Raw genomic sequence first — 10,000 nt, 5'->3', positions numbered from 1 at the left:
GCATTTCGGACAAAGAGTGAAAACAAGAGACGAGGGGAATTGATTAGTTCTCTAAACACCAACAAAACACGCGAAGCGATCACCACCAAGCCTCGGTTTGACGCTGCGAGAAATTGTTTTGACGTCATCGCGCATAAGTATGGTGGCCGAGAACTGCCATTAAAAATATTCAAATTTATAGGAATTATTTTTGTTATTTTTTTTTAAATTTCGATTTATTTCTCATTTTTCTTTTTAAAATAAAAGCAAGTGAAAGTAAAATGTAAAATAGAAATAGAATTAAACCAAAGATAAATGAAATCAAATCAAAATTAAATACTACCCGGCCGAGCGCTGCCACTAGTTTTTTTTTTTTTTTTTTTTCGCTTTCAGAAAAAAAAAAAAAAATGTTCGTGGTCGAACGCTGCCACATGGCCGAGGGCTGCCAAACAAACCCAGAATTCTTTGCAGGATGCCTTTCAAGATTCTAGTATGGCGAATGCCGCGTGGAAAACTTAAAAGAGAAAGTGACTGCGAAAAGAGGGAAGAAGCGTGATGCAGGAGATACAACGCATAAATTAATGCATTTGGAGTGGTCTAAGGTATAGAAAGATCTACTACTGTGAAGATGATAAAGGAGAATTTGTGACTGCGAAGGAGATTATTGATGGACAGTTTACCAAGTACTTAAACAATACTGGTGATTGTTGGGTCGAGGAAACAGATGTTATGGGTCAGGAGGCTCAATGTCTAACCCATTTTTCTTATGAAAAGTCAGACAAAAAACTCATGCAGCTAGACATACAAGGACATGGGTATGAATTATTCGACCCAGAAATTGCTTCTCATGAACTTTTTGATGATAGTGCATTTTGGGTTTGTTTGGCAGCCCTCGGCCATGTGGCAGCGTTAGGCCACGAACAAATTTTTTTTTCCGACCGCGAAAAACAACAAAAAAAAAAACTAGTGGCAGCGCTCGGCCGGGTAGTATTTAAATTTGATTTGATTTCATTTATCTTTAGTTTAATTTTATTTCTATTTTACATTTTACTTTCACTTGTTTTTATTTTAAAAAGAAAAATGAGAAATAAATCGAAATTAAAAAAAAATAACAAAAATAATTCCTATAAATTTGAATATTTTTAATGGCAGTTCTCGGCCACCATACATAAGTCCTATTAGACTAATTCACAGCACCTTCTAAATCATCCAGGCGTCTCTCCGAGGTTGTACTTCTGTTTTCCTGTTCAGTAGTAAACTTTTGCAGCCCATGTTGAAGTGACTTAATATCCTCGCGAATCGTTTGTAGATCTGCAGGGTTAACAAAATCAAACTGGAGACGTGTTCCTGTAGAAATCCAAAGAGAACCAGGCAGTCTGAGTAAATAAGGAGTATACGGTACACATACAACTCATGCTGACATTAAACGACAATTATACAGCATTTTGCCCCACATGAAATGAAACACAACAAATGGTATCACAAGGTATCATGATATACAAATGAACTAATCGGTCTGCCTCCATATACCAAAAATTAAGTTCTTTATTTAGAGCCCAAAATCTGGATGGAAAGTGCACTAAACAGGATTATCAGTTTTTGAGTAATGCTATCAATATGTCAGACAATAACCTGCCCAGCTGAGCCATGACAAATTTACTACATGTAAATGAGTGTTGAAAAATTTAATTTCTCTATAATTTCTCGATTGTTATGTGAAAACATCAGAATTTAGACACAGAACTAATTCCACAATCTGCCATAAATCATGACAGTCCACAATGCACCACCCCCTCCTTGACCTCTGAAACATGGTGTACATAAACAATATCTTCTGTCAATATATAAACATAACAAAATATTACCTATTGTTTGCCACATATCTATTTGACCAACAAGCTTCTTTTGAACTTCAGAACACAGGTCCATTTCCACAACCAGTTGTTCCAGCAACAAGGGCTCTAAATCAAAATAAACAGGAGCAACAAGGGCTCCAAGTAAAATATAACCAGAGTAACAAGGGGGCTAATTCAAGATAAACAAGAGCAACAAGGGCTCTAAATCAAACTAAACAGGAGCAACAAGGGCCCCAAATAAAATCCAGAGCAACAAGGGCTCTAATTCTAAACAAACAGGAGCAACAAGGGCCCCAAGTAAAATATAACCAGAGTAACAAGGGGGCTAATTCAAGATAAACAAGAGCAACAAGGGCTCTAAATCAAAATAAACAGGAGCAACAAGGGCCCCAAATAAAAACAGAGCAACAAGGGCTCTAATTCAAAATAAACAGGAGCAACAAGGGCCCCAAATAAAACCAGAGCAACAAGGGCTCTACATCAAAATAAACAGGAGCAACAAGGGCCCCAGTAAAATAAAACCAGAGTAACAAGGGGGCTAATGCAAGATAAACAAGAGCAACAAGGGCCCCAAATAAAAACCAGAGCAACAAGGGCTCTAAATCAAAATAAACAGGAGAAACAAGGGCCCCAAGTAAAATAAAACCAGAGCAACAAGGGCTCAAATTCAAATTAAACAGGAGCCACAAGGGCCCCAAAGCAAATAAAACCAATGCAACAATGGCAATAATTCAAAATAAGGATGAGCAACAAGGGCCTGAAATAAATAAACCCAGAGCAACAATGGCTCTACTTCAAAATAACAGGAGCAACAAGGGCCTCAACTAAAAGAAAACCAGAGCAACAATGGCTCTAATTCAAAAGGAAAACAAACAAGAGCAACCAGCGCTCCAAGGGGAATGAAACATGAGCAACACGGGCCCAAATAAATTAAAATTAAACAAACCAGAGTAACAAGGGCTTAAAATTACAAAAATTGTTTCCAACAAGGGCCGAAAATCAAGATTAATAAAATTCAGCACCAGGGCCTTATAAAACAATACCAGAAAAAGAAAGCCGCAAGGTGAGAAATCAAAGCGAGCGAAGGGCCTTCAAGATAGCTCCCCGATAGCTTCGATAGAAAGAATATTGGCCTTGAGGGTTTAAGTGAACGCCATCGGACAAGTAAGGACTGACGGTGGGATTACTAAAGCCCTTATGGCGCCAGGAAAAAACGTTGGGACAAGGCTCTAGAACATCGGTGAGATATTGGTTGAGGATCGTTGCCGCCGTGTTAAAGAACGGCGCTCGAACACGAGGTATCACCTCGCAAATACCGATGACTCGTACAGAGTACGATTGGAGCAGCAATTGAACCAAATCATCGATCCCTGAACCGACGACCTCGGGACGGTTAGCACCAAGATCATTAGTGCCTATTTCAAGAATGATGACGTCGGGTTTTAGGGCAGAAACAACACCAAGGTCGTAAAGGCGAAGTTTCTTCACAGTACGACCGCCCACGCCATGCAAGTGAATCACGGCGTCGCCCAAAAGATTAAAATGCTCGGCAGCACGGGCATCAAAATTGGATCTAAGGTCTGAACTCAGCCTTCGAACAAACGAATGGCCTAAAATAAGAACTGTGGGAGGTGAGCTAGCCCTAAAACCAAAGAAAGAAAGTCGAAACGAAGAAAGCTGTGAATTCGACCAAGCACATGTGCAAGCAAAATGTAAGAAATAGACCAAACCACAGAAAGTTCGGGACTTCTAAAGACAAATCGTCAAAGAGGAAACTGTTTTAAGGGATGAAATTAATAAAACTCACCTCGAATGAAAAACCACGATGAAAAACCACGATGAAAAACCACGATGAAAAACCACGTCTTTAACCACCATCAAGATGGAACGGAGTGACGCTCACATGGGAGCCTGGTCACTTGGCAAGCACAAGTATCCTAAAGGGTATTGGGTATAATCCAAATAAATGCCACCCCAAGTCCCAGGCCCCCAAAGGAAATAAAAAGTACACAAGAACTATCCATTGTTGATATGGGGCATTAGCTAGCATGGGCAGCTCTTGCCTTGGGTTGGCATTGTGTCAAATGCATCGAAGAAGTTAAGTGAGGCGTTTAAGCCTTCTTTCACATATTTTGTTTAGTATCCTACTGTTGATCTGGGGCATTAGCTAGCATGGGCGGCTCTTGCCTGGGGTCGGCATTGTCTCAAATACACCGAGGACGTTAAGTGAGGCGTTTGAGCCTTATTCCAAATATAGTTTAGTATCCCACTGTTGATCTGGGGCATTAGCTAGCATGGGCGGCTCTTGCCTTAGGTCTAAGTCTCATTATACTTGTCTTTTCTTATCCTAATGTTGATCCAGGGCAGTAGCTCGCATGGGTGGCCCTTGCTTGGGGTGGGCACTTACTCGCTTACCTTCAGATAGTCTATTCAACAGCATAATGGTTGACTATTGTGATTCCGAGCATTAGCTTGCATGGGCGGCTCTTGCTTCTGTGCTGCGCTTGCCTGGGGTGGGGCGGCATGTGTGCGGTCACATGCTTTGGCGTTTTCAGTGCCCTCACCTTTACTGGGCCAAACTTTGTATCAAGGATTTGATTGAACAGTAATTTTAAATAAATGCGGCTATGGGATTTTGCCCATAGCCATTTACTCCAATTGTTGATTGGTTATAAATTTTCCCAGTAAACATAGCTCAGGCAAGGCAGCATATTTGGGTTGTTCATATAATTTATAAGGGAGAAAAGGCATAAAGGAAATATTTGCTTGCAAATAGAATTTTTATGCTTCTTCTCCCCGTTGTGTACTTTTTATTTCCTTTGGGGGCCTGGGACTTGGGGTGGCATTTATTTGGATTATACCCAATACCCTTTAGGATACTTGTGCTTGCCAAGTGACCAGGCTCCCATGTGAGCGTCACTCCGTTCCATCTTGATGGTGGTTAAAGACGTGGTTTTTCATCCCTCCTCCTCCCCTTGTCCCAGCCACTCCTCATTTTCAGCTCATTATAATGTAATTTTTGGCGTTTTCAGTGCCCTCACCTTTACTGGGCCAAACTTTGTATCAAGGATTTGATTGAACAGTAATTTTAAATAAATGCGGCTATGGGATTTTGCCCATAGCCATTTACTCCAATTGTTGATTGGTTATAAATTTTCCCAGTAAACATAGCTCAGGCAAGGCAGCATATTTGGGTTGTTCATATAATTTATAAGGGAGAAAAGGCATAAACAATACCTTCTGTCAATATATAAACATACCAAAATATTACCTATTGTTTGCCACATATCTATTTGACCAACAAGCTTCTTTTGAACTTCAGAACACAGGTCCATTTCCACAACCAGTTGTTCCAACTCTTTGAAACATCTATTAAACTTTTCCAAATTCCATTTACTGTAAAGAAAGTGCGCCCAATCATCCCGTGCATCCATAAGGTATCTAGCTGCTCTGCGTGCAGCGGCAGAGAAGAAAGGACCATGTGCAATCACACACAACAGGGGCCTTGGATCACTATCTCCGTTGAAGGTAATGTCCTCTGCTGCATGCTGCCCAACATACAGCCTGGCAAAGTCCACATGGTTAGAAACATTGTAATTAAGGAGAGAATGATCGGATTTGCCATCACGGCTGGCCTCTCTATTTCCGTTGATGTTTTTATAATCAAACTTCCAATGGAAATCAGCAGGCCACCTCTTGAGGGGAGATTGTGGGCCCTGAACATCTATTCCATGGGTTTCCACAACCTGTGTGTAGTCTTCCTTGACTTTATCATTCACCTTCTTAAATATGTGTGGTATAAGCGTTGCCCCGAGTGCCCATCCGAAAATATGGCAGCGGAATTGCTTGTCGAAACTGATAGGATTACTTGTCCTGAGGATTACATGAAAAAAACTATTAACTACAGAGCTTTCAAAAGAGCTGATTAAGTAACTGTAGCCACTCATGACCCAGATGCGTCTAAGTTTCCCCATAATTGTTATTGTCTAAAAACAAACTGGTGTTTATGAGCTGACCAATCAGAGCCAAGGGCATTTTTTTTACCCAAAACAGAATTAGAGATTTAACCTATTCACTCTCACAAGTGACCAAAAGAGAATTTCTCCTTACAATGCCAATACAATATCAAGAAGACAAGTGATGAGAAAAAAGAAAAAATATCAATTAGGGAATTATTAGTTGATCAGATTCCAAATTCTCCAAAGAAACATCATAAGAATTGTATGACAAACAGTAAGGAGAATTACTAATGAGATCTTGGGAGCAAAAGGGTTAAGTGGTGTTTTCCTTCATAAAAGCTCACAGCTGATTACAAAGAGGCAGTGAAAAGCCCACAAGAATGAAAGATTAGGCCATAATCTTAAGTTGAAAAGCACTAATCAAGTTGACAGAATTCATTTCTCCCAAGAGAGACTGAGATGAAATTTTCCGACAAAAAATTCTGAGTACAACTTCCCACTGAAATGTAGAAGATTGCTTTGATATTGTTAAATGCAAAGGACTTGCACAAGCTAACTTACTGCCAAGAAATAAACTCAGAGTCAAAACAATATTTTGACATTTCAATCCATGTGCTTTCAAAACAGCATGAATGTGAAAAACGTGAACGATGAACCTGAAATTCACTTTTTTCTGGTAAAAATAGTGAACAGAAGTGAGCTACACAGAGTTAAATGATATCTTCAAGAACTGATTTACTTTCTAGTTTTTGTTTGACTGAAGATTTGAGGCTGAATGGAAGTACTGTCTAAATTTTCGACAAATGTCACACAAAATTTTGTAGGTGAGTGAGGAAGTTGCGACAGTATGGCCGATTAAAGCTTGATACGCTGCAATAACACTTACAGCAAAATTTAATATGTGAACAAAATTGTGGTTAAATAAATTTACACAATGATTTTAATTCAAACAAACTTTGTTCTTTATTTCAAAAAAGTCTTTTTAACCACAATCAATTTAACTTAGTGCCAAATTTTATTTATAGTTTCATGCCACCAGCTCGTTTAGCAGATGAATTTGTGTAAATTGATCTTCATGAAAGACATGTGCAAGTGTAACATTTGGAAGGTTCATCTATGTGAATAAATAATTATGTTACAGTACTTCAAAAGACAAAAATGATCATTGTCTCATAATGCAGTCACTTTGGATGTGGATAAGAACATTTTAACTACATACAGCTTGTCTTCTTCAGGTGATGAGGTAGATTGAGTACACATCACCTATATGCTGTTGTGCAAGCTGAAATTGAATGGAATTCTACCCCTGTGATTAGTTCATCTTCAGATCAAGTTCCCTCTGTGGTCCACTGCCATGGCTCTCCTGTTGTTGTGTTTTTTTATCTTACTCAACCCAATACATCGAACTCCCTAAGATGCAGACCTCCACTGCTTCACAGCATACCCACAACACAAGATTAACACCTGCTCTGGAACAAAGTAAAGTCTATGGATCATGATCCCCAATTCTACACAAGCAGGATTAAAGAGGCAATTCACATACCACTTCATCCTAACAATATCAATAGGGACAGTTGCTGAACAGACAGAAGCCTGGATGTTGATGATCAAAAAACACAACAGCAGGAGAACTGTGCAACAGCTGATCCAAAGATACACCAATCATAGCCATGGGGTTTCATCCATGTACTTAATTGACCTCATTGCCTAAAGAAGACTAGCTATATGCAGTGGAACCGGGTTCGACACCTGGTTACCTGCATTACTAGCCACTGGGCTGGTAATTTCTAAAATTTACTAGCCTGAAACACAACTTGGTAGCCCGGATCGATTTGCCTGGAGGTTTACTTCAACCCCAAACACACAAACCTTCCTCTAAACTTATTGGCAAGGTCATTTAAAATGATAAAGAATGGCATTTTTTCTTTCACTGTGATAACATACTGTAATATGCTATTTAAGGAAAAAGCTAAGTAAATTTTCAAGTGCGAAGCGATCATGCGAGGCGATTGTGCCAGGCGATCTTGTGAAGCGATGTGCAAGGCATTGCAACATTGGTAGGGAGAAGACTGGGGAAGACATTGACCATTAAGTGCAGAGTCTGGCACCTAATGATGTTTACGATTGACATACAAGACAAAAAAAGACTCAAGAAGATGAAAGGTTTGTGCCTTCTTTGTTGGTATTATCATTACAATTCAAACTTGTTTTCAAGTAAACTAATAAAATGTTTATCTACTAGCCAGCAAGCTATTAAACATGGTTTTATACCAGCCCGACCAAATTTTTACTAGACTCAGGCTACTCAGCTAGCGGAGATGTCAAACCCTGGTGGAAGAATCATGATCTACATCTGAAGTGACCCCATTGTGGGACAAACAATTACATTTCTCTTTTGAAGTGTTATTTACCATGATGATTAACCACAAACTAGGGATGACTAACCACTTACTATTTACATGTAAAAAAATTCTGAGGACAGCCCAAATTGGACAAAGCAATAGGCCAAGTCCAATTGAGCCATCAAAGGACTTTTTCAAATCTGACTATTTACACAGTTGGACAAGCATGTAATCCTTTTACTTATTAACCCATTGACACTTACGTGTAACAAGTGTTGACAAAAAGTCAAAATTTTGGAGAAACCAAGAGGGCAAACACAATGTGAAGTAAATTTTTAAAAATCAGCTTTTCCAAAAAACAAGCTCCAGTGAAAGAGGACTAATTAAAGAACTTATTTCCGGCGAAAAAAGCGATAGATGAATATTACGTTTTAAGTCAAACATCAAGATGAAAGATAAAAATCACTAAATATTTTTGCATGTGTGAAAATGGGCATGTGGATCATATTTCAAAAGGGGATATGCAAATTTGTCCCTGAGTGAAGAGATCTCAAGTTCCATAGAATCTATCAATAGGAAGCAAGACTAAAATGGCCAAGAAATATTTCGGGACATCCGATTTATTCAAAACAGTTTTTGATTTACTGTTATAAGCAAAAAACATATGAATTTCTTACGTGTACAAAGCCACCCGGTAAAATTCATCATGCTTAGATCATTGTTTACTTGCCTTCATGGCCAGAAATTGTGCAACGTTATGTTGAAAATTCTGAAAAAACTTCGATTTGAGGCAAAATCTTCCATTAAACTATACTTTTTGAACACATTGTTACTTGAACATACCGTATTTCTTCACCTATAAGCCGATCTCGGCTATAAGCCGAGACCCTGACTTTCAGGGTCTTTACGCTACACTCAAGCTGCCCAAAAAAAAAGGTAAAACCATCGGCTATAAGCCGAGAGCGAAATTATTGATTGTAACTGGCCATTTGAGCAAGCGAACCTCACGGAAAACATAAGAAATTGACTCACTAAACACAAAACCTAATGAATTACAATAAACACAAAAGAAAAAAAGCGAACCAATCAAGAGATATGAATATCAATTGATCCAACGAACTGTATAAATACTACCACGCGACAACAGATTAACCACAACAACAATAATAATCTCAGTTAAACGTTTCAAAGTATCAATCTATCGAGTATACCTTTCGTCGCTGTCACTTTTTATCATCATGCCTAAAGCACGCCGTTCCTCGTATAGTATGGCTTTCAAGATAAAAGTTATCGCGGAAGCTGAAGCGGTAGAAAACAACTCGGAAATCGCTCGAGAATATGGACTAAGCGAGTCCATGGTACGACGCTGGAGAAGAGACCAGGCGACTATTCTTTCCGGAGAGCTGAAGATGTCTGCAAAACGTGCGACGATGGGCCGTTTCACTCCGAAATATCCCGAACTAGACCAGCAAGTGATGGAGTGGTTTTCACAGCAAAGAGAACAAGGTTGGTATTTACTTTTCTGTCTAAAATTTTAAGAGTTTTTGAAGAGTTGAATGATATCGTCTTTCAGTGCGTGGGAAACAGAGACTTTGATTGGTCAGAAATATGTTGTTGTCATGACAATTTCATAACATGTCACGAAAAGAGTGCTGCAGTCACGAATCTACGGTTATCTCGCAGCAAAATAAGATTGTTATTTTATTTTTCGTAGGTATTGCGGTGAGTGGATTGATCCTTCGCCTTAAAGCTAAAGAGCTCTCCGATGATCCTGCTTTCAAAGCTTCCCGTGGATGGTACGAGAAATGGAAACGACGCCACTCGGTCAGCATGCGAACCAAAACAACTCTGGCCCAGCGATTGC

General features: G+C 39.2%; 3 protein-coding genes across 3 annotated transcripts in view; all 3 read right to left on the bottom strand.

The window, feature by feature from the left end:
• Window positions 1–1,144: 1,144 nt before the first annotated feature.
• LOC148727785 (uncharacterized) lies at window positions 1,145–5,809 on the bottom strand. Its single transcript, XM_088763153.1, has 3 exons — window positions 5,107–5,809; window positions 1,845–1,940; window positions 1,145–1,326 (listed from the first exon to the last, which is right to left on the bottom strand). Exons 1-3 carry the CDS (start codon window positions 5,807–5,809, stop codon window positions 1,163–1,165), a joined length of 963 nt encoding a protein of 320 aa, XP_088619279.1. The 3' UTR covers window positions 1,145–1,162.
• LOC148727786 (uncharacterized) lies at window positions 1,947–5,097 on the bottom strand. Its single transcript, XM_088763441.1, has 2 exons — window positions 3,643–5,097; window positions 1,947–3,477 (listed from the first exon to the last, which is right to left on the bottom strand). Exons 1-2 carry the CDS (start codon window positions 3,711–3,713, stop codon window positions 2,907–2,909), a joined length of 642 nt encoding a protein of 213 aa, XP_088619567.1. The 5' UTR covers window positions 3,714–5,097; the 3' UTR covers window positions 1,947–2,906.
• A 3,165-nt stretch (window positions 5,810–8,974) lies between the features above and the next one.
• The window catches only part of LOC148727784 (uncharacterized), a 4,706-nt gene continuing 3,680 nt past the window's right edge, over window positions 8,975–10,000 (bottom strand). The window contains exon 1 of the mRNA XM_088763424.1: window positions 8,975–10,000. This exon is cut by the window's right edge and continues 3,680 nt beyond it. The gene's annotated coding sequence lies outside the window, so the exon portion shown is untranslated.

Source organism: Stylophora pistillata, chromosome 6 (assembly GCF_964205215.1).
Source record: "Stylophora pistillata chromosome 6, jaStyPist1.2, whole genome shotgun sequence".
NCBI lineage: Eukaryota > Metazoa > Cnidaria > Anthozoa > Scleractinia > Pocilloporidae > Stylophora > Stylophora pistillata.
This window is presented reverse-complemented; position numbering and strand designations above follow the sequence as displayed.

What these genes read in the sequence shown, in the direction of transcription:
- LOC148727786 (XM_088763441.1), bottom strand. Translation starts at nt 3,713, where the DNA reads ATGGTGGTTAAAGACGTGGTTTTTCATCGTGGTTTTTCATCGTGGTTT. An exon ending in ATCGTGGTTTTTCATTCGAG is followed by an intron (nt 3,478 to 3,642) that starts GTGAGTTTTATT and finishes CTTTGGTTTTAG; the next exon opens with GGCTAGCTCACCTCCCACAG.
- LOC148727785 (XM_088763153.1), bottom strand. Translation starts at nt 5,809, where the DNA reads ATGGGGAAACTTAGACGCATCTGGGTCATGAGTGGCTACAGTTACTTA. An exon ending in AGATATGTGGCAAACAATAG is followed by an intron (nt 1,941 to 5,106) that starts GTAATATTTTGG and finishes ATTTTGATTTAG; the next exon opens with AGCCCTTGTTGCTGGAACAA. An exon ending in AGATATGTGGCAAACAATAG is followed by an intron (nt 1,327 to 1,844) that starts GTAATATTTTGT and finishes GGATTTCTACAG; the next exon opens with GAACACGTCTCCAGTTTGAT.